The sequence below is a fragment of the Cupressus sempervirens genome, chromosome 11 (genome assembly GCF_028749045.1).
Source record: "Cupressus sempervirens isolate cs-2001-9-10 chromosome 11, ASM2874904v1, whole genome shotgun sequence".
In the NCBI taxonomy this organism is placed as follows: domain Eukaryota; kingdom Viridiplantae; phylum Streptophyta; class Pinopsida; order Cupressales; family Cupressaceae; genus Cupressus; species Cupressus sempervirens.
The window spans coordinates 7,830,469-7,855,803 of record NC_143128.1 but is presented as its reverse complement, the minus strand read 5'-3'; the positions used below and the strand labels follow the sequence as shown (position 1 = coordinate 7,855,803).

The window sequence follows — 25,335 nt, the reverse complement described above, 5'->3', positions numbered from 1 at the left end:
ACATGGATAAACCATGCCATTTAAACGTCATAGAACCTTAACATACAACATTTCAATAATCAAACTCAATGCTCATTATGCTATAATGCATTCATAATTTGAAATTATTGTCAATGTGTATGTAATATTAAAATAATAACATAAAAAATTGAAATATACCCAAAAACATAATTTAGATTTCATTTTCAATAGCAACAAGAACAATAACCCACCTTTCAAATTGAAACACACTACGATCATTTAATTCTAAAACTACACTTCCAATTCATTGTAAGTTGACTGATATTAATACAAAAAAGTCCTCTATACAGTTCTGATCATGACATAGGTTTGTTACAATAAGATGGTATCTTGATGCAACTTCCAATATTTACCACATCTTTCACAAAGGACTCTGATCAACCCAAGACCATAGCATTGATGTATTGCTAGAAAATGACATAAGGATGAATGTCCTACGTCTATAATGCACTTTTCAGACTTTTCCAGCACCTTGCAAGCAGTCTGCTTTATAATTTTGAATGTGTAGCGTGACTATAACAGCATATTAATTCCATGATTCTTAACACAATGTTGTCAAATATTAATTAGAGGGCTCCAAATAGCAAGAATTAACTACCAAACAGTAATAAGCACGTTAGGGTGAACTTGGAAGGAGGGACACACTTTAAATTTTTTTTTAAATGAACATATTTTTTAAGTGTTGATGTTGTCTATAAAATCGGGGATGCCTAGCCATTTTGGGGACTTCCAAGGCATCCCCAACCGTCCCCAGGACATACAGACATTCCCAAAAAAATCCGAAGTCCCCAAGTTTCTTGGACATTTCTTGAGAATTTTCAGAAAAGAGGGATGGGAGAGGGATGTCCCATACCCGTCCCCTCGTCCCCTGGATGTCCCCGTTTCCAAAACTTGGCCTTTTTGGGTGGGAAAGTAGACTAAGAGCGTTACCAACAATGCTACATGGTACAACCATCAACTAGTTCACATAACTAGGCATTGCATCCATAGCCTCTTGGGATGTACTTAGGAGGGCATTCAAGGCTGAGTTTAAATTGTTGCAAGACGACAATGAGATTGTCACTGAAATTTATAGTGCCAAGCAAGGGAAGAAGGAGAGTGTACAAGCTTGCAATTGTAGTCTCAAGGAATAGTTGGGAAAGTTGGAGATCAGTTGGCCAACGAATTGAAGGAGAGGTGGCTCATTGAGGGGTTGATTCCCTCCTCATACAAGAAGATGAAAGTGGTTTGTTGAGTTGCATACGCCAATGCTTACAATCCACTGATGGACACCAAGAATGAAAACAAGACATCCACTTGAGGGAAGTTGAAGACGCATGATGACAATGGCATTGAGGCTAGTAGCAATGATGAATTAACAGTAATCCAAGCCCTACAATGAGACATGATGAAAATGATGAAAGAATTGAAGGTTGAGAAAGGAACCAATAAAGAAAGTAATGAACTATGGTGTACCAAGTGCAAAATTAAAGGGCACATGAAAGGTAATTGTCCTGAAATGATTTTTAACGAGATTTGTCAGGTGATGGGTCATTCAATAAAAGAGTGTCCATATAATTTGAAGACTAGGAGCACACAAGTATTTTTCACATAAAGAGATCCTACTTTATCAAAACAATGAAATGGATTGTGAGGCAGTTATGGAAATCAATGATAGAATCAAATACAATACAACTCAAGAGGATGTTGTATCATACAGTGTCAACAATGTAGTGAGTGGGGTCACTTTGCATTAGATTGCTAGAGCGATTAGAAAAATAAGAGTTTATTGTGCAAGTGGTGTGGTTTTGGAAACCATGATGAAATTGCCCAAAACAAAAAGGAGCGAATATGATGGAGATAAAAAACACAAAGGAGGATGTACTGACAATCATCAGACTTCAAAGCAAGAAGGTAGCATACTCCGACCACCTTACAGAGGAGTGACTTTCAGAAGCCAAGGCTGACATTGAACGAGCGATGGAGGAGATAAGGACCTCACATGGTGATAATAATACTCCACTACAATCAAAGTCGAAGAAAACTTTGATGAGATAGATATTGCAAGCCAGTACACCTGTACACTAAGTTATCGATGTTGGTTCTGATGCGGGTGCGGGTGCAGGTGCAGGATGTTGATGCACAGATTTTATTTTTTAGGGATTTTGGATGCGTTTGGGTGCATCCATACATTAATATATATTTTTATATTTTTTAATATATATATATATATATATATATATATATATATATATATATATATATATATATATATACACACTATAATTTATGTATGCAAATAAATACAAGAAATATACAAAAATAAACCATTCTGTAGCAATTAGTATAATCAAATTGAAATAACAGTAATTAGTAATGGGTCTAATTAGTAAATTACTCAAGTTCAAGATTCCAATGCATTTTGAATTACAAAATCAAAACATAGTTCATGGTTCAATGTTGATCAATCAAGAGTCGACGCTCAAGATTCACAAATCAAATTCAGTCAATCAGAACCATAAGGATTCTTTATAAAATCCACATTCTCATCATCTCCTTCTACTGCATCACTTGCAAGTTCATTTGAACCAAACATGGTTCCAATTGTGCTAGATGTACGTGCTATGTTATCAACATCATCATCTATAATCACAGTAAGATCTTGAAGTGTTGCATCCAAGTTTGCACATTCAGGAGCTACATCCCATCCTTGTATCCATCCTCCTTACGTGACAAAAGATGCAAGTTGGTATGTATATAAACCAAGTCCTCAGCTTTCTTTGAGCCCAACCTGTTGTGCTTCTCTAAATGGATATAGGAGTATGTACTCCAATTCCGTTCATCAGCTAAAGAGCTTGCAACCTGGATAGTGTTCATAAAATTAAACATACAAATGAAAAGCAAATTAGAGAATGTTAAACACTAAAGTGTAGAATACAATTGCTAAATAAGTAACTAAACAAAAACTTGCTTGTGAGAGTATCTTGATTGCAAGAGGTTGTAGATGCTTGAATGGTTGACCATACATGTACCACCATGTGATAGCTCCCATGTCATTTTGGTCCTTTATTGCATATGGAGTAAGTTTCTATCTTGAAGCAAATAAGCTAAATTCTAGCCTCACCTTTTTGTGCATTTCATCATTTGGGAAGAGTCTTGCAAATGTAGTGTAGCACCCAGTAGCAACTTCTTCATCTGCATATGGTGCAATTCTATCCGGCATAACAAGTATTTTCTAGCTATAGTACCTTGGAGGTAAGGCATATGCAAGGAGGTGCAATGGGGTAGTCATCTTCTCCCAACGATGATGAATGATTTTCTCCACCTTTTTGCACAAGGCTTCACATTTTGTGGGGTTAATCTCATGTGCTTGTATGAAAAACTTTACCTTTTCTACCATGGTGTCCATGCCATCATACACATCCCCCAAGCAAGGTGCATTTGTATTAGAAAAGCGAAGCATAGTAATGATAGGCTCGGTGGAATCCAATGCAAATTGCACACGAGCCCACCAATGCTCATCCAAGATCATACCCCTAACCTTCAAGGTTCTCTTTGAATTTGAAGCCTTCCATATAGCACATTGGTTACAAATAATCATTTGGCCCAACGCTGATTTCACCTTGAGGAGTCGTTTCATAACAACATTATGAGATGCAAATCTAGTATTAGCAACCTAAGCAAGTTGAGAATATGACATCAAATATAAAATGAAGTTATAAACAAGAAATAATTTAATAATTGAACATGAATATAGAACTTATTCAAAATAAATAAATAAATGAAACTAAGTAATCACAATTTTAAATTTACCTTCAACAACTCCAACTTGGAGAATGATCTGAAAATAGATTGTGACATGTGGGGGTTTGTCACTAACATTTTTATCTTCTCTCCCTCTTGGTATATTTGCTTCACCCAATCTATTTGGGTGCCAATTTGTTGCATGACCAAGTGGAGAGAGTGTACGGTGCATGGTGTCCAAAAAATATGGTTGTATCGAAACTCAACCAAAGCCCCTGCAGCCCTACAATTCTTGGCATTATCTATGACCACCACTACCCACCATCTCTATTGCCTCAATGAGAACTCTAGAAATGAATTGTGAATCCTTAACTTGTCCTTCACAATTAATAGCCCTCAAAAACATTGCCTCTTTGGGGACATTGCAATCACATTTATCAATGGTCAGTTTCTTGTGTCTTTCCATCCATCAGACACAATAGTTACGCTGAAAGTTTTCCAATATCTCCTAATTGGTTGAAGAGCTTTGTCTATATAAATCTTTTCTTTTTGCAAAAGAGTAGTATGTACCTTTTGAAACCCGGGGATAATGTAATCAACTAGCACTCTAAGGATGGCTGCAACTATTTCCTTCCAATATGGCGATCTTACCAAATTGAAAAGAAGACCTTTGGCATAAAGGCAATGTGCAATTGCTTCATCATCAATCTCTCTTGCCTCCATTTTAAATGCTTGATCCAACGGACCTCTTTTGCAGGTAATAACTTCTACTTCTTCATCTTCCTCTCCCACTTCCAAGAATGGATGTTTGGAGGATGCAACATGATCAGTGGGCACATTCACTTTGCTCTTTGTAGATGAGGGTTTGTACAAACTTGTTTTTGATTTGCTTACTAAACAATCAGCAACCTCTTGTTCTTTTATAAATCTGGCTAACTATACATCGCTCAACCTTTTTCCATCTTTGCTTCCCTTACACAATGCTATTCCTTTACCACTATGGCCCATAAAATGAGCTTTGACCCAAGAGTATGAGTTGTTGAATGGTTTACTGTGATATACATTGCATTTCCAAATGTATGACCCACCTCTTGAAACTTGTGATAATCTTGTGGTGTGTCTCCATAATGGAGATGCCACATCAATATTGAAGTTATCACTTCATTCAGCTTGCCTTGCTACTTAACTTTGACTACCAGTAGTGGCCATTCTTGCACAACAAAACTATGAATCTAATAAGAAAATAGAAAAAACTAACTTAGAAATGTTTAAATAAACTATGAACATGAAACATACAAATGCAAATATACAATACAAAAATACTTTAAAAAGATGGCTAAACTTGTTCCTTCATTTCTTTAAAAAAATATATATATAAAATCTTGAAAACATTCTTCCGAAACTTGAAAAATTCATGAACATCTCAAAAAAAATCACTAAAAAAGCTCATGAAATGGATCAAATGCTTACCTTAGATGCTTAATTGTCCTTTATGGAAGCTCAATAGACAACCTACGAATGATCCTCTTCGAAACTAATGACCTTGCTTTCAAAGTGCCACGATGGAGACCAAATGAGAAGAGAGCTCAGCTGCAAACAAAATGGGAAGAATGCGCAATGAATGGCCTCTTTTAGTGCTGTTTTAGGGTTTTGAGGCAAATAGGAGAAAAAATATAATTAAAAAAACTTATTAAACACATGTTTTAATAAGTCACTCAGGTGACTGGGCACTCAAAATGGTTGGATGCTCATGGGATGCACCTGGATACTCTTTGGATTCTTTGTGGATGCTCTCCCAAGCATCCTGTGTGGATCCGCAAGAGGGAATCAAGATTCTTGCCAGCATCCATGCCACATCCTAACGCCTCCGAGCATCCAAACGAATCCGCACCAGCATCTTCCCTTTTTCCAGACGCATTGGTAACTTAGCCTGTACAGGTGTTGACCTTCTTCAAGCTATGCTACAATTAAAGGTGACCATAATGACACAATCGACCAAGATCATCGCAAGCTGATGGAAGAATAAAGGAGGACGCATAATATTAATTTAATTATTAATTTAAATTAATTCAGATATAAATTTAAATTAATAAAGGTCCACCCCACTTTAGGTGCTAAAATAAATTAATTCAAATATTATTTTAAATTAATAAAAGGTTCAATTAGCACTTAGGAGAATGTGAAATCAATGTGGAAATTCATATACACTAAAATGGGGCTAAAATGAGCACATAATTGAGGGTGCTTACTTTTTAGGATGGTACAATTACTAAAATTGATTTGTAGGCTAGCCCTCTTAGAAATGCAATGGGAAAATATTTGACGCAGTAGAAACAATATAGAGTTCAAGAAGTCATTCATAACCTACCTAGAATGGAATTGTATAGCAGATTTAGTAAAAAGTAGGCTTATAGGAGTGAGCAGACCATTTGACATTGCTATTTGGATGCTGAAATTGATAAATGGCCTCAAAAGTGGTAGAGTGTACGATTGGGGGAAGACATTATATGCACATATCAAGGACTTCTTTTAGTTGAAGCACAAAACATTTTACATGTTGCATCATGCAATTGCCTTATTCTTTGAGGCTCTACGCAACAAGGTATCACTAGAGCACAAGGCAATTTGTACCAACAAGCCATGTGGAGCCCTACAAGTTGGCCATGTATTATTGGCTCCATTTGGATTCGCTCATGGTAGGTAGTTTGGAACTCCTATGGAAAAGGGCCAGACAAGAAGTCATAGTGAGTACCAAAGAGGAAGATGAAGGAAATGATGACAATGATGAGGAAGAGGATGAAACGGTAGGTGAGAAAGCACAAACATTCCTCCTCTAAGAGTGAGAGTTTGGAGGGAGAAGGGTTCCACATGGAAGTGTGCCATGAGGACCATAACCGTCAGGGCATAGATGGCATATAGGGTTGTACAAGGGAAGGAGGCCATAGGTGGGGAAGAGAATGAAGTATAGGAGATAGGGGTTGGATTTGAGGACAGAGTACCAGTGGAATTTGTACTAGTATAGGAGGCACCTTCACTAGGACTTGTACTAGAAGTGAAATCCATACGAGAAGATGTAGCATCTGTATACAGAGAGGAGTATGTACAAGAGATGACCATACAGAAGGAGGCTGTACCAGTCAAGGGGCTTGTACTAGTGCAGGTGGAAGTTCGAGAGGGGCTAGCTCTACCAGTACCGTGTGCCGTAGAAAGATCCCTATTGATGATCCTAAGTAGGTTGCCAAGCAATCTGCAATACCCAAAATTGTACTCAGTCCACCTCATCTTTCACCCATAGACTTAGTTCCAATAGAGGGAACAAGCAAGGTACTACAGACAAGAGTGGTAGACCTAAGACACAAAAATTGGGGCCTCGCACTATTCACATCTCAAATTTATGAGGTATTGAACGATTGACCCCTATTGCATTAGTTTTCACAACTGCACCTCTGTTTGGAGTAGTCACCTCGACTACCATACTCACAACTTTAGTACAGGATCCGGCCCCTATGGTGCACAAGGCAATTTCAACCCCTCAGATGGCAATGACCGAAGGGATAGGCACAGAGGAAGGAGTATGAGTTCAGCTAGATCAAGAATGGGGAAACATTGATGTAGAGGCTGCAACAGTTATTCCTTTGACAAAATTTTAGATGGGGGTTGGCTATATTTCACCTGTATATGAGTAATGTTAGTATGCTAATAGAAACCAAATTTAAATAAAGCTTCTACAAACTAAACAAAATTCATAAACTTCAAGATAGACTAAGATGAACTCTCAATTGAGAATATGAGCCATTAATGGACTCTCTCAATAAGAAGCTCTCTTGTTGAGTAGCTTTATCTAAATGGATAGGATGTATGCTCAATATGCTTCCAAAGGCTTCAATGGATGATTGTGGATTTTTGGTGTGGATAGATGGCTTTAGTATGGATTTGGCTCTCAAAATAGCATTATAACTTTACTTCATGGATTGTGTTATTTTGTAAAGGGGAAGGATCCAATTTATAGGCAAGAGGCTTGAGGGATTGAGGGCTAAGATGCAAGGATGGGAAAAAGCTTATGGAAGGCTCAGATTGCATGAGAGGAGAGCACATGGATTGTGCTTCCTTATAGCCAATCAAGGAGTGACACATGTCACATGGTGAGAGGATGGAGGAAAGGGCAAGGATGAGTCAACAAAGGAGGCTCAAGAGATAAAATCTTCATAAAGACCCTCATAATGACTTGTAAGAGCAATAAAAGGGCTTGTAAGAGTCATTTATGACCTAGTGGACTTCATAAAGTTTTATGGTTGAGATATTTTGAGGGTGATGAGAGCAATTTCGACTTGGGCTTGATTAGGAAGGTTCTAAGCTTGCTTAGGCTTGTGCAAATGATTAGAGGATGGATTAGGATGGTTTAGGATTAGCTTAAGGATAGGCAAGTGGATGGCATTTAATGAGGGTGGGTGAAGGAAGAGATATTTGTTAACTTTGGCTTGGGTTAGTAAGTTTTAACCCATGTTTAGGGAATGTGACAAGGTTAGGAGGGGATTAGGATTAGGTTTAAAGACATCTTCTAGAAGAGTCTAGATTTTGGATGAGGATAAAGACTTTCTAGAATAGTCTAGAATTTCCTAGGATGAGGATGAAGACTTTCTAGAAGAGTCTAGAATTTCTTAGGGTGAGGATAAATTAGATTTTTAGGAAATAAATAAAGTTTTATTTATTTCAAGGGTTTGGGTTGAGGAGATATTTATTAAAACTTTTTTAATAAACATGAGGATTAATATTTAATTTTAATTAAATATTTTGAGTTGGGGTTAGGGGTAGGAAATGATGAGATTAGCCTTTAATCGAAATTAAAGAAGGATTAGAAGATTTTGGAAGAGGTTATTGGTCATAAGGAAATTGGCCAAGTTTTGGGCAAAAAATAATTTTTTTATTTATTTTAGGATTTTTGGTCAATTTATTAATTAAATCATTAATAAATAAGAAAATAATGTTTAAATAAGATTTAAACATTTTTGGGAGGGATTCCTTAATTAAATATTTTTAATTAAGATAAAGAGATTTAATAGCATAAAAATTAATTAATTAATTAAATAATTAATTAATTAATAAATGATGATGTCATCAGGACTTTTTCAGAAAATAAAAATACTTTATTTTCTAAAGGTTTTTAGGTGTCTACATTTTGCCCCTCTTTGATGTGATGCCGCAAGTGGCATGGCATCAAAGATAAGAAAATAAGATGCCCAAGGCTAGAGCAGAAGAGGAGAGAATGGACTGTGAGATGCCCCCTCAAGAAGGTAGCGAGGAGAGAAAGTGAGGTTCGATGGCTTCTTGAAAAGTACAAGAATCCGAGATGAGCAAGGAGACTCAGATTGGCAAAGAGAAGGGGCTGAATTAGCTCAAACTCTCACTATGGGAGAATGATAAAGGAGAATCAGATGCACAAGAGGAAGCAAGCTTAAGACCTTAGGGAAGGTGGAGGATGAAGGAGCAGAGCGCTATAGAAAGGAATCCAGGATAGGGAGATGGATGAGGGGATTATAAAGCTGATGCAACAGGATTTCAAAGAGTTAGATTGGCGGAAGATGGGTTTTGGAGATCCCTAGGACTAGGATTGTGGATCTCGAAAGATTAGGCTTGGTGGGTTGATTTGGATTGGTGGATCCCTAAGACTAGGATTGTGGATCCCTAAAGCTAAGAGTGATGAGTGATTCAAAGAGATATTGATGCATCAGCTGGGGTAGGAGAGACGGATGCTGGATATGGATGGGGGATAATGGAGATGAAGGAAACCCGTTGAAGCTTTTTGAGCGGGGTGATACTTCAAAGAGAAGTACCACCATGTAGTTGAGCACTAGATTTGCTATAGGACTGTTGGTTAATTGCCAAGGTTACCAAGAACATCAAGGCCTTTTCACCAACCGTCCAAAGGATTGACAAACTAACTCAAAACAAACATGCAAGGATTGCCCCAACATCACACATGAATCCTAGAGGAAGCAGCGTGGAAACGACATTGGAGAACCCACAAGCAGAAAAGAAAAACAAATGAAAGACCTGATTAAGACCTTACGCTCTAATTGCCCCATTCGCAGCATACCATGATATGGAAGATCATGGCAACCTTGAGGAGGGAACAAGGAGATTGCTTGGAAAAGATACTTCAAGACCCAAAAGGGAAGATCCCAAATCAAAAGAAAGTGAAAATCCAAAAGAGAGCCGTTTGCCAACGAGATGGGTAGGGCAAGGTACTAACGGACCAAGATCAGACATGAGGAAAGCTATATCCTGCAAGGACCTATCGGAGAGCACCGAAGCTGGTGGATTTGGATGAGTGATGCGTCTGGCAAGCTGAACTAAGAAAGATAACACTTTGGTGATAGGAAATCTAGCTAATGGATGCGTTGGAATAGCTAACCAAGATGTGTGATGGGTGCAAGATGCTGATCAAGGATGAACTGACATGAATGTTGGATAGATGCAATGGTACTAAGCTAAAGAGGATGTACAAGCTGACAGACCAAGATATTTACAAGCTGAAGCTGACCAAGATAGTTACAAGCAGGAAAAAGCTTAGGATGATAGGATAGCGGGATGGTTCGATATTGTGCAAGATGTGAAAGCTAAGGGTGGGGTGATAGAGAAAGATATGGATTTGGCAGGATGCATCCAATGATGATGAGAGATTTTGTGACCAAGGATAGCTAGAGTAGCACGATGAGATGGCTGGATAGGATGGTAGATAGCTAGGATTATGATGGATATAAAGAGATGACATTGGGTTTGCATGAGGATAGCCTAGAGCTAGATACCAATGACAAGGGAGTATGGACAAGACAAGATCTCCAAGGAATATAGTGCCCCCAATCAGAAGATAACATGCGGAAGGAGGTCTTATGATGGATGTGATAGGATTGAAGCTAGGATGGAAAAAGCTGAAGGGGCTAGGGAGATGGATGATAGCTGAGATGATTGGCTGAAGCTGCATAAGATTAGTGGATGGTGTGAGATGGAAGCTGGAGGATGGAGGATAGGTGGATAGATTGGAAGATGGAGTTGGATGTCAAGAGATGACCAAAAGCATGAGGGTGATAGGCTAAGCTGGGGATGGCGGGATTACGCATGACGCTTGTTTGCCAAGTTTTCATCATGGTACTTGTCCAAGGCGCTTGAATTGTCAAGTTTTCACTAGTGGACGCTTTATTTTTCTTTTCTTTTTTGACTTTTTGACTTTTGGACTTAGCCGGAATGATTTTGGCTTTCTTCAGCTATTTTGGCTTTTTTGGGATTTTTCACTGGCTATTGGAATGTTCAATTTTGGTGCTAGTTGTTGGTACACCGGATGTGTGATTTATGCAATAGATTGGATTAGATGGGATTGATGGTAGGAGATGGAGGGATGAAAAGGTTGGAAAGGAGCATGAGATGGGGATGCTTGCAAGAGCAACATTGGCACATGTTGGGACGAGTGTGAAAAGAGCATATGGGGGATAGATGGTAGATGCAGGCGTGATGGAGGATTTGTGGAAGCGTGCTTGGGGATATAGGCACCCAAGATGGAGTCAGGAGATGGGGGACATGAGTCATTAGATGGGGGATTAGCAATGGTGGATGCCATTATGCATTGGGTTTCAACTTTTTTCTTGGGGATCCACATGGTTTTGGATTTTCTTTTCATAGGCTTTTGCATTGTTTTGCATTCTTTGATTGGATTTTGCCTTTTTGGAGTATGTCTTTTAGAATAGACATATGATTGACTAGGATGTGGATTTTTAGCTTTATGCATTTTGAAGTTGGCATTCACATTGTTGTGGTAAGCTTTGGGAAGATGGTTAGGAGAAGCTTTGTGAGATGGAGATGATATGAAAGAGCATGTAGGGGGATGATGATGGATGATGTGCCCTGATATGTGCCTTTGTTGATCTTGCATAGAAATGGATGGAATAGGATTTTTATGATGGCTGATAGGAGGATGGAGGATGGTAGATTTTGGGACATAGGGACCCAAAATGGATTTAGTGGATGAAGGGGGGATATGGTAGGTTGTTTTGGGTTTCAAAGATGGTGGAGGGGGGATGAAATAAGATTTCTTGAAGGAGTGATGGGAGGCTGGCATGGTGGGCTTGGAGATAGGCTTGGTTTGGGGGTGTGGTGTACCAACACCTTTAGATGGTGAGCCTTTGGATACATATCCAAGACCATGAAATCCTAGATTTTTTTGTGCAATAATAGGCTCTCTGATTCCTTGCTCTTGTGGTCCTAAACCTTGACCTTGATAATGCCATCGATTGAGCATTTGAACAAGCTGAGGAAACTTTTTGCTTGCAGAAAATGGTAGAAGTGATTTATTAAGTGTATTGCAATGGGGAGATACTGTTCTTAATTCTTCTGCTGAGAGAGGGCCACTGTGGATGAATGTAAGTGAACCAAGAGGGTAGATTATAGATGGTGGAATAGCTTGGATAGGTGGTAAGATGGAAGCATGGAGCGGGGGAGATGGAAGGATAGGATCTTGATGTAGCTGGTGGGATGACAAGATATCTTGTAGTGGAGGAGATATGGCTCGAGGTTTTGGAGATGGAGGAGATGGTGACTGCACTATGGATGGAAGACATGGTACGATGATATCTTCATTTATGCTTTGGGGGATGTCAACATGCTTTTGGGCAGGATCTTGATAGGACTGGTTTGGAATGGATGGTGCGATAGGAGGTGAAGGGATGGATTCTTTAAAGGCAGCGGATGGATAGATGGGAGATTCAATAGTGGAGATGGGTGAGTAGAAGATGGATGCATAAGGGTCATTACGAGAGATTTGGAAAATGCTTGGAGGCGATGTGGATAGTATTTGGAGGGATTTGACAGGTGGTGGGATTTTGATGCTTGCGGGAAGTGGAAGGATTTTAAGCAATTTGATGGATGGTATGGGGATGATAGCTATGGGAGATGGAGGTGATATTATAGATGGGGAAGCTTCATCACTGACTACTTCACATGGTTGGATTAGATGACATGGCTTATCGACTGTTGGAGGCAACTTTTCTTGTATTTCCTCTAGGAGATTCCTTGGAGACTCATGTGTCGAAGGTGGAGGTGGATTGATAGGAATAGCTAGTGTGATGGGAGTAGAAGATTGGAAGCTTGGTTGATGGGGTGATGGAGGGGAAGCTGGAATATCTGATGGCATGACTAGATAGTTTGGAATCACTCTTGGATTTTGGGGGATGCTTGGAGGAATGTTTCTAAGGATTTCAATATACCCGTCATAGTGAACAAGATTTTCATTATCATTGGAATAGGAGGTGGCGGGAGCAAGGACAATGCGACCAAACACATCATGATAGGATTGGTACTTCATGCTTTGATGATGTAATGGGCACCCCTGGGTGTCCCAAAAGACTAAACCAAATTGCTGAAAGGAATTATGTCAAACAGTTTGCATTCAACTTCTTAAAACCCCTTATAACTCCGGAAATCAAACGTTTATTTGTTTGTTGTGTTTTATGCATGGAATTGGTATCATACAACATAAACAAGAAAGGAACTATAATAATATGCAAAGTGGAAATGAACTGCTGCTAATAAAATGTTATTTTCAGAATTCATAAAACCAAATACATGGCAGATTTATCAACTCACTAATTACTTCAGCAATATTGTCATAATACTCCAGCCCATGCTTACGAACTTGCTGCTACAATACTTTGTCCTTCAATCAGTCCACTACCTTCGTAATACCATTCCCTCAAAGCGGCATAAGCGTCGGACAAGTAGTGAAGAAGATATGAGCAAAATACCAAATCTGCCTGTAGCCGGAAATGCAACTAAACTGCCTGATAATGAAGCCAAAAACAAAGAATTCCAAAGGCCAAACCCCAAGGGAATGACGTCTAGAATGTTACAAGAGAGGATAGACGTCCTCAAATGCCAAGAACTGAGCTGCAACTCACATACCAATTTCTTCTCATATTCAACCTGCCTAATGAAGCCACAGATGCTTCCTTTTATTCTATTCCCACGGGTCCGCTCAACTCATATGGGCAATGTGGGATAAAAGATGTGTAATATAAAACATATATTAAAATACCCCTTATGTCTCCCTTGGGTACACATCACCATAAAATAAATATTAAAGTAACACTTTAATATTTTACAATTAAATTAGACGTTACTTTAATAAAACTTCAGGCATTAAAATGTATTAGCAATCGGACTCTGAATAATGCGAGTGATAGCTCATCGGAAAGCTCTCACCGAGGAGTATCGAATCCAATCACCAAAATTGACCTGCACTGTGTCCTGCCGGCTTACTAAAAATAGTAAGTATGCCTGAAACTGAGTAAATCAACGTTGTTTTGGCCCAAACTGGAAATGACTTGGCCAAAACACTCCAAGATCCCATTAAACCCTTCATTAGCCCTCAGGACCATGTAGAACAAGGCTAACGCACACACACTTGGTCAACTGCTAAAATGGGATCATTACAAATCCGCCCTCCTTGAAATTGCTTGTCCTCAAGCAATTAAGTAACATAATGAATGCCAACCTCCACCTGGATCCCAATTGAAGTAATGTGTGATATCCATATGGAAGTTAAACCAACTGCAAACCTGCATCATCAGGACCAACCCCTGTAGCCTAGCATTCAAAACTCGAGCTGATGAAGTTAGAATGTCACCATAAGGAAACTCCATAGAAGATCTATGAAACGTCTTCTTCCCGGTATCTATCCACATAATATATATTGGACTGGAATGCATATTATCACCATCATGCATTGAAAAAGATGTAACTGCAGGTGAATCATATGTACTCATGCTAACTATATCAACAATAGGTGTTGTTGCATCAAAATATATGGACATAAAAACAACATTAACTGCTGCAACAGAAAACTGAACTAAATTTGTAGTTGATGAAAACTCATAATCATCAACATGTGTGGCTTCATTAGAGAATACATCAACCACTGCATTTATACCATTAAACTCCTCATTGGATGGTTCAACTGACACAGAAGTGGCTACTGATATGACAGTATCCTCATGTTCTCCTAATCCCACTATTACTTCAACACCATCTCCCGACAAAGCTTCATATGTGGTCTCCTGACTTTGCACACATGTTTCTACTGATTCCGCTAAAGCACCCATATCACCAACATCATAGCTGGCTGGCTCTATACGTGTCTCAATCCCACCTGAGAAATCGACTACCTTTTGCTCTGGAGCAACATACAAATCATCAATGTTGATGCCCATCTGTCTAGCCATAAGCTGCAACATCATATCCATTCGCCTATTCTGCTCTTGTTGCATATGTTGCCCCTTCTCTAATGTACCTAATAACTGTCTGAACATCACATCTTGATCTGGACTAATATACATCTTTATCTAGCTATCAATATGATCTCCACAGGATGGCAGGACTTATAGCTCTGATACCACTGTAATGGGCACCCCTGGGTGTCCCAAAAGACTAAACCAAATTGCTGAAAGGAATTATGTCAAACAGTTTGCATTCAACTTCTTAAAACCCCTTATAACTCCGGAAATCAAACGTTTATTTGTTTGTTGTGTTTTATGCATGGAATTGGTATCATACAACATAAACAAGAAAGGAACTACAATAATATGCAAAGTGGAAATGAACTGCTGCTAATAAAATGTTATTTTCAGAATTCATAAAACCAAATACATGGCAGATTTATCAACTCACTAATTACTTCAGCAATATTGTCATAATACTCCAGCCCATGCTTACGAACTTGCTGCTACAATACTTTGTCCTTCAATCAGTCCACTACCTTCGTAATACCATTCCCTCAAAGCGGCATAAGCGTCGGACAAGTAGTGAAGAAGATATGAGCAAAATACCAAATCTGCCTGTAGCCGGAAATGCAATTAAACTGCCTGATAATGAAGCCAAAAACAAAGAATTCCAAAGGCCAAACCCCAAGGGAATGACGTCTAGAATGTTACAAGAGAGGATAGACGTCCTCAAATGCCAAGAACTGAGCTGCAACTCACATACCAATTTCTTCTCATATTCAACCTGCCTAATGAAGCCACAGATGCTTCTTTTTATTCTATTCCCACGGGTCCGCTCAACTCATATGGGCAATGTGGGATAAAAGATGTGTAATATAAAACATATATTAAAATACCCCTTATGTCTCCCTTGGGTACACATCACCATAAAATAAATATTAAAGTAACACTTTAATATTTTACAATTAAATTAGACGTTACTTTAATAAAACTTCAAGCATTAAAATGTATTAGCAATCGGACTCCGAATAATGCGAGTGATAGCTCATCGGAAAGCTCTCACCGAGGAGTATCGAATCCAATCACCAAAATTGACCTGCACTGTGTCCTGCCGGCTTACTAAAAATAGTAAGTATGCCTGAAATTGAGTAAATCAACGTTGTTTTGGCCCAAACTGGAAATGACTTGGCCAAAACACTCCAAAATCCCATTAAACCCTTCATTAGCCCTCAGGACCATGTAGAACAAGGCTAACGCACACACACTTGGTCAACTGCTAAAATGGGATCATTACAGATGATGAGTTTGATGGGGATGGGGTCTTGCGTATGGATGAACACGGAAGCTCATGGTTGGATTTGGGTTAAGTACAGATTTTGGATTGGCTGATGAAAGATTTCCTAGGGAGAGTCAAAGCTGTATGACAGACCTAAGGAGGATTGGATGGAGATTTTTGGCTTTCCTGTGGATGGAAGACTTCAAGGGCATGTTGTCAAAAAGTGAGAGTTTTGCTTTCCTATGCGCTGGATTGGTGGAGATTGTGTCAACTTAAGGATAGACTAATGATCCTATGGGCATGACACGAGATTGACCACTTGTGGATCCCAACCTTTAGCTCAAGGTGATGAGGGATGCAAGTGACAAAGCTAGATTACCCTAGACAATGCTCTGTCAAAGGGATAACCTTGGTGAGATTGGTTGATTGGTAGGATTGATTGGATAGCAAACTCTGGCAGAGTAACAACAACTCTTTAAAGGCTTGGATGATTTTGGATTGGGTTGCAAGCTGGCTGGGGGGGATGATTTGGACAGACTTTGGATTTGGGATTGTTCTAAAGCAAGGAACTAGATAGATTCGGTTGCAGCAAGGGAGCTTGGATGATTTTCTGATGAGGCAGTGACTACGCTAAGTATGCCTTGAGTTGGGAGATTTTTGTTTTTTTGGGATTTTGACCAAAGTTGGCAAACATTCATTCAAAAGCTATGAACAAATAAGCAGACAAAAGTTTTGAGCAAGCACGTCAAACACACCAACATCCTAGGAAGCTTTCTACAAGGATGAAATTTGGTTTAGCTAGGGAGTCCTCGATATACCCAAGGTACGTGAGGCCCAAATCCGTAGATGAGACCAAAAAGATGTCACACAGCCGAGAGGATTGGTAACCCACTTCTCCTCTTTCACTTCTCAAGGGTATAAAGTTCCTTGAGGCTTAGCCCGAGTGACAAAATTTTGATCCCAAGAGAGGTGTCTTTGGATTCACCTCTCGATCTTTATACTCCGCCGGAACGCTGGAGTTGAGGTCGTCCCAAGGGGTGATGAAATCCCCAAGCAGGCCTCCTAAAAGGCTAAGACAAGATTTTGGATCCTAATCTTATGCACCCAAGATGGCCTCGAAAGACAACAAGGGGAGAGAAGACTTGGATGATCTTGGGCTAAAAAGCATGCTTGTTCTTTTACCAACTGATGCTTAAGTTTTCTGATCTAGACTTTGCAAGCACTCATGTTTAAGATACAATGTTTATTCCAACTTTGAAGCGTCGACAAAAATAAAATTGATCGAAGAATGCGAACAAGAAGAAGAGTTAGGGTCAACAAGAAGGTAAACCCGTGCGCCCGGAGGCCCTCCACGTCAAGTATCGATTGATTTTTCTTTAAGGCATTCAAGATTGAGTGTGAGTTTATTTTAAACCCAAAACAAAGGTGTGTGAGATTCGATTTCAAGCGCGCGCCCGGAGGCCCTCCACGTCAAGATTTGTCCAATTTTTATGCCCAAATAAAGTGAGCGAGATTAAGGTGCATTCAAGGAAAATTTGATTTTAATCCATGGCATTCAAGAGTGATTTTAGCAACATGCATTCAAAGAAAAGTGGTTAAACATTCAAGTGTTTTCTTTTGAGCATTCAAGATTGAGATTTTGTGTGTTGTTTTAAGAACTTTGAAGTGCTTTGTTTTAACCTTAGATCATTCAAGATTATTTTTGGACTCAAAAGTGAAAATGACTCTTTGGACTTTGCTTTTCATTCAAGATTTTGTGTTCTAGTTTGCATGTTTTAAGCCCAAAAATGATATTCCTAGATTGTTTTGATGCATGAAAAACCTAAGAAAAATTCAAGATTTTGCAACAAGACATTTGTTTGGAACAAATAACAAAGCTTTTTAGGACAAATTTGGCAACCATTTAGGACTCTTAGTTTTCATGAGATTTTTAAAAGAACTTTAACATATTTGCAAATGAGGTTCATTTTATCCTTGATTGATGCTTTGAGTTTGATTTAGATTTTAGTGTGCACTTAGTGTTGATTTTGAACCTTTTGAAATGGAAACTTGAAGTTCTTTTTAAATTCTCAAAAATGAAGTGTTCCTAATTTTGCATGAATGCATCTAAAACCTTGATGTTGCAAGGATGCAAATGATTAGATTGGTTTAGTTTCACTTGTTAAAAGATTTTTTCTTTTTTGCAAATTTTTAATTTTTCAATGGATTTAAGTATGATTTGGGGGTTCATTTTAAGCACTAAAAAGAAATGTGTATGATTTTGCTTCCTTAAAAAAAATGGCCAAGATCTCCCACAAGAAGAAGAAGAAGAAGTAGATGGAATAAGAAGAATATAGACAAAAAGAGGAAGAAGAATTTCAAGTGCTTTGTCCACCTATAAGCTTGAAAAATCTGCAAATACTATGAGATAGACTATGAGTTCCTTTGTCTTCTTCATGCTCATGTGGACCTACAAAACCAATTTATACAATCCTACCAATCACAAAGACAAGAAAAATTAGCCAAAATCAGCAAATAACATACAAAACTTGACTAAAAAAGCTAATGAAGATGACCCATGCGGGGTCCCACCGGGCGTGCCAAAATGTATATGAGTAATGTTAGTATGCTAATAGAAACCAAATTTAAATAAAGCTTCTACAAACTAAACAAAATTCATAAACTTCAAGATAGACTAAGATGAACTCTCAATTGAGAATATGAGCCATTAATGGACTCTCTCAATAAGAAGCTCTCTTGTTGAGTAGCTTTATCTAAATGGATAGGATGTATGCTCAATATGCTTCCAAAGGCTTCAATGGATGATTGTGGATTTTTGGTGTGGATAGATGGCTTTAGTATGGATTTGGCTCTCAAAATAGCATTATAACTTTACTTCATGGATTGTGTTATTTTGTAAAAGGGAAGGATCCAATTTATAGGCAAGAGGCTTGAGGGATTGAGGGCTAAGATGCAAAGATGGGAAAAAGCTTATGAAAGGCTCAGATTGCATGAGAGGAGAGCACATGGATTGTGCTTCCTTATAGCCAATCAAGGAGTGACACATGTCACATGGTGAGAGGATGGAGGAAAGGGCAAGGATGAGTCAACAAAGGAGGCTCAAGAGATAAAATCTTCATAAAGACCCTCATAATGACTTGTAAGAGCAATAAAAGGGCTTGTAAGAGTCATTTATGACCTAGTGGACTTCATAAAGTTTTATGGTTGAGATATTTTGAGGGTGATGAGAGCAATTTTGACTTGGGCTTGATTAGGAAGGTTCTAAGCTTGCTTAGGCTTGTGCAAATGATTAGAGGATGGATTAGGATGGTTTAGGATTAGCTTAAGGATAGGCAAGTGGATGGCATTTAATGAGGGTGGGTGAAGGAAGAGATATTTGTTAACTTTGGCTTGGGTTAGTAAGTTTTAACCCATGTTTAGGGAATGTGACAAGGTTAGGAGGGGATTAGGATTAGGTTTAAAGACATCTTCTAGAAGAGTCTAGATTTTGGATGAGGATAAAGACTTTCTAGAATAGTCTAGAATTTCCTAGGATGAGGATGAAGACTTTCTAGAAGAGTCTAGAATTTCTTAGGGTGAGGATAAATTAGATTTTTAGGAAATAAATAAAGTTTTATTTATTTCAAGGGTTTGGGTTGAGGAGATATTTATTAAAACTTTTTTAATAAACATGAGGATTAATATTTAATTTTAATTAAATATTTTGAGTTGGGGTTAGGGGTAGGAAATGATGAGATTAGCCTTTAATCGAAATTAAAGAAAGATTAGAAGATTTTGGAAGAGGTTATTGGTCATAAGAAAATTGGCCAAGTTTTGGGCAAAAAATAAATTTTTTATTTATTTTAGGATTTTTGGTCAATTTATTAATTAAATCATTAATAAATAAGAAAATAATGTTTAAATAAGATTTAAACATTTTTGGGAGGGATTCCTTAATTAAATATTTTTAATTAAGATAAAGGGATTTAATGGCATAAAAATTAATTAATTAATTAAATAATTAATTAATTAATAAATGATGATGTCATCAGGACTTTTTCAGAAAATAAAAATACTTTATTTTCTAAAGGTTTTTAGGTGTCTACATCACCATCTTCACCTACATAATTAATGGGACAACAAGTTGATCAGGAGAGAGAGAGAGAGAGAGAGAGAGAGAGAGAGAGAGAGAGAAGGTGCCATTACCACCACATGCAAAGCCAGAGGTGGTCTAGGTAGGAGGAAGCATTGAGCATAGGACCACCCCCTTCCGGAGAAAGAAGTGACAATGGCTATTGGGGGCACACTAGAGACATCTAAGGGGGTATGCTTCCATTTATGGATTTAGAGCATCTGCACAGTGATTTATAGCTGAGCTGGAGGCTATGGAAGTTGCCACATGAGACGTGGCAGACCTCTTTTGGGAGTTGGACATGGGCCCAATCACCATGGTGGCAAAGAGACTCCTTAGAGAGGAATATTAGAGAGTTCATAGAACATCTCACAACCCATGGATGGTTGCAGACTAAGACTCTAGAGATGTTAGAAGCTTGGGGTAAGCTTCACATTCTTGCAGGATAGGCAAGAATGATGAGTACTCTCTACTGCATAGAGTAGACCATCTGAAACACATTCCTTCAGCTACATCAGATGACATGGGCAACACAGAAGGTAGAAGAGGAGCACACTTTGGCATTAGAATGAGAGGCAGCCTTGGAGGTGAGAGTGGGGGAGTTGGAGAATGAGTTGTCATAAGAATGATAGCTCGTGCAAGGGATGAGCAATAACTAGCGGCCACCTCACAGAAACTGGAGAGCAGTAGGAAGGATTTGATGGATGCACTGAGACTCCTGAAAGTAGCACGAGAGAAGCATATGATAGTAGAACAAGATCTCAGGCTTCTTCTTCAACAACTTCTGAATCCCACATCCTCTACTACTCCAAGGGCTTCCCCTTACTCTTCTTCGCAGTAAATATATTTTTCTTTTGTACACATCAACCAATATATTTATAGTTATCTCAAACATGAGTTTTTTATTTTTTTTTCCGGGGGGGGGGGGGGAGTGGGGGATGATGTTAGTCGTAGTTTATTAGGTGAGAAAAATACTTATGTTTTATGTTCTAATTAAGAATGGCAATATACTGATGGTTCTTGGGTATTTGTAGGAGGTTGACAACGATTGGTATACTCAATCAACCATCCAGCACTTTATATATAACCGGATGGCACCAAGAATGGATTACTGTTGTTATGACATTACATGGAAATAAAGTCTATCATTTTGCTATTGTTATTTATGTAACTTTTGTGTTTTAATTATTATGTTCTTTGTGCTACTTTGTGAATAATTTTGTTTATTCAGTATTAGTAAATAAACACCTCCTTTAGGGAGTAAACATTTGTTATAAAAAAGCTCTGGTACACAATCAATAGTGCACCATGGCTCTTGACACCAAAACATCCTCTTGATTTCATGGATTGCGGAATCTACTTACTCTTATCGTCTAAATTGACAAATATGCACAACTTTTTTAAACAGCGAAAATGCAAAACCTGTCATGCAACCAACACTTAATCATTCATTGCCTTCGTGTAACAAAGGAGTGAAACCATGAACCTAGCATAAGAACTCCATAGTGTAATCCATAATCCTCCATGTCACTGGGATGTCAATACCCATCCAACATGAAAATCTTCTCATTTTGCTATTGTTTTCTCTCCAATATTGGAAAGAAAAAGAACCAATACCGGATCTTCCCAATCCTCATGAGAGATATCTATGTGTTTCTTAACTTTCCTACTGATGCCTTGTGCAATCCTTGTTGCACTAAATAATCATGCATCATAAGCTTCCATAGCTCAAATCTATTCCTTGCATTAAATTTCTCCACCTCGAACTCTACATTTGAAACCTTTGCCATTTGATGCTGCAATATCAACACCAAATTCTGATATAGCTACTAAAAAAATAATCTCTGTAATACCACTTGTTGCGGAGGCGGAAGCATATTCCCAAACGATAAAATATTGTGGAACAAATTAGTTGCAAAGAAATAATGAAGAGAATAAAATGGAATATAATAGAATAACATTAGAGACTGATTCATGTGGTAAAACCTTCCAAAATATCAAGAAAACATCCACGGGGCAAGTTACGGGTATTCTTCTTGTGCAGTGAAAAAAATTATAGACTTCGCAGCTGCTGCTATTATAATTGCTCTTGCAATTTGTAAACTCACAATTTACGATTACCCCATTTTGCCTTTATAGACAACATAGATATATACTAGAAAACCTTCTAAAGGTAACTACCACCAATATAGCAAAAAACAGTTTTATTTCTTTCTTCAATATAGAAATAGTCAACTTGATTCCTTTGAAGAAATTAGTAATTTTCTTTCAAAGATAAAAGCTCTTTTCTTTCTAAAAATGAGATAAAATATGCTTTCTTGATTTTTTTCTCATTTTTTTAAAAAAAATTCAACATGAACATGACAGTAATAAAAGATGGTAAACAATAGATAAATAATAAAATTATGATGATGATAAAAAATAATTATAATAACAAAAAATAAATTCAACAATAATAATAAGTTAATGATGATGTAACAAAGGAGAGAAAAAGGGATGGGAGGAGACCAGAGAAATGTTGAAAGATAGTTTAAAGAAATGTTGAAAGATAGGTTAAAGAAAGTCCGTGACGTGATGAAAAAAGGCAAGTACAAAAGAAGAGGAAAAGATGGGTCAAAATAGGTCACAAGAAAGAAGGCACGAGTAAGAAGCTCAATTGCTATTATTTCTGGATTCAATTGTGGAACATTTTTTGCATCAACATTTCGGATCACACTCCGTGATCCATCATCAGGATGAGTAAAACAGAAAATAAGGAGTAACATTATGCTTGCTCTGTTTTACTCATCAACATAATGGATCACAAAGTGTGATCCGAAACATTGTGCAGAAAAAGTTAGACAACCGAATCCAGAAATAATAGCAATTTTTTTCATAGATTGTGGGAATCTACTTACTCTGATTAAGAAGATGACAAGTAATAGTAAAAGAGGATGAGAAAAAATGATAATCAATGTAAAATAATAAGGCAAGAAATGAAAGGAAAAGGTAGTGGAAAAAAGAAAATGGTGGAAATTATAGAGGGAAGTAAAGCAATAAGAGGGATGAAAAATTATACCAGTTACAAAATAAAAGAAAAAAAACAAAGAGGAAAAGGTAGGAATGGGTACAAATGGAACAATCTAAGAATGGGAAATGGAGGCAGAGTAAAGGCAATAATATTTCCTTTTGTGTGTTTACTTCCTTTGCAAGTTTATCACAGAACTATTTTTCAGATAGAGCACTGTTTTCTCTAAACAGTTCTTTGCAATATTGCTGTGTGCATATACTTATTTGCTGTGTAACAATCACATGATTCTTTTATTAAGAAAATAGTGACCGTTTTTTACCTATTGCTATTTAACCAAGCAATTGTTTTGAAATATAGGTATACTTGAGCATGAAGCTTCATTTCGCACGTGTACCATTAAAGTGCTTTTTTGTAAAAATTCAACATGTGAACAAGCCCAATCGTGCTCTTTTGGAGTGTATTAAAGAAAAGTGGATTGAAGAGAATGGTTTGATACCCAGTGGAAATGACAATGGTCCTCAACAAAAAATTTGGGAAAATCCTCTTGACTGCAAACCTATGATGACAGGTATTAATGTGTTTCTTTATGTTGGTCTATTCTGGTATTCCTGTTCTGGCCTTGCATTAGATCTCTATCGAATTTCAGCGTCTCATGTTTTATAACTGACGACTGTTTGTAATTTCATGGAAAAGATAAAGCTATGGCCATTTTCTATTTTAAGCTGTACTAAATGTAGTAAGTATTTTCAGGGATAAATAAAGAGCATTAGATTGGATGAAATTGTTGTTTTCTTGTGCCTATGTTGCAGAAGAAGAGAAACTGAAGTTGGAAACTGATCCTGGTAGTCAACAGGCCAAAATTTTGAAGAACGTGGCTAGAAGAATAGAAAAAGAACTTGATGTCATATACAAAGAGCGTAATTGTAATGAGAAGTTCTGGTTTGATCCCAAACTAAAGGACAAGGGTTTACTAGAATTGAGAAATAAAAAGCCAAACCAATCTGTGCCTAGTGCTGTCCCAAAGCCTTAATCTGCATCTTAACTGTGTTATTTGTAATTGTATTGAAGTTTCCCCATGACATGCTAGATGTATTTTGTCTAAATAAAAAATGAATGATGAGATTTATAGATCCTTCAAATGTTTCTGGACGAGTGAGATGATTGAGAAAATTTTACCCAAAAAAGTCAAAAGGCAGGGATTTGTGTCAAATTCAGTTTGAATTTGTCCGAACAGGTGGTCTGTAAGGAAGGGTGGGCATATTTTGACTAAACAAATTAATGTGAAATGATATCAACTGGTTCCATTACATTTTAAATAAACGGTTCTTATAGTTTTCCAGTAGCTCCTTCCTTACCTTTCATTGCCTTCATTTGATGATGGTTGCTTTTCTAATGTCTGAATTATTTTGTAACTAGAGGATCGTATTGCATCAATTAAAATAATTTAAAAAGAAGTATCCTAGGCCAGTGGAACCATAATTCACTGCCGAGTTTGCTGGAGTTTCATGTCCAACAAGGTTCCGTTCTTGTTCAGGTCTGCTCTGCGTAGATGGCATGTGAATAAAAAGAATGAAAGTGGGAAGTCCTCAACAATTTTGACCAATTAGGTAGCTACAGGTGTGACATCTATTGTAGAAGGGAGTTGGAGTTGCATAACCAAATAAAGAGATGGAGGTTTGAGATCTCGAAACGTAATATCAACACATCAAAAGCAACTTCATTGCATTGAGTGCACCATTCTAGACAATATAATTTAAAATTTATTTCTAAGACAAAACTCGGGACTCGATAATTTATACAATATTTTCTGTTTTCCAGATATAAATGGATAATCCTCTAGATCCTCCATCTTGTAGACAATATATTGTGAAATATTTCTAAGATAGAGCCTAGGGATCAATCAAGTTGCTCAATTTTTTGTGTGCAGAAT

At 37.7% G+C, this 25,335-nt stretch overlaps 1 protein-coding gene across 5 annotated transcripts in view; it reads left to right on the top strand.

The window, feature by feature from the left end:
- The window catches only part of LOC149527960 (uncharacterized), a 52,217-nt gene extending 27,470 nt beyond the window's left edge, over positions 1 to 24,747 (top strand). For all 5 annotated transcript variants that reach the window (XM_089811911.1, XM_089811909.1, XM_089811908.1 and 2 more), the window contains 2 exons: positions 23,763 to 23,973; positions 24,215 to 24,747. In XM_089811911.1, the coding sequence (XP_089668037.1) occupies positions 23,763 to 23,973; positions 24,215 to 24,435 (432 nt within the window). In that variant the 3' untranslated portion in view covers positions 24,436 to 24,747. The remainder of the gene's footprint in view (positions 1 to 23,762; positions 23,974 to 24,214) is intronic.
- Positions 24,748 to 25,335: the final 588 nt, after the last annotated feature.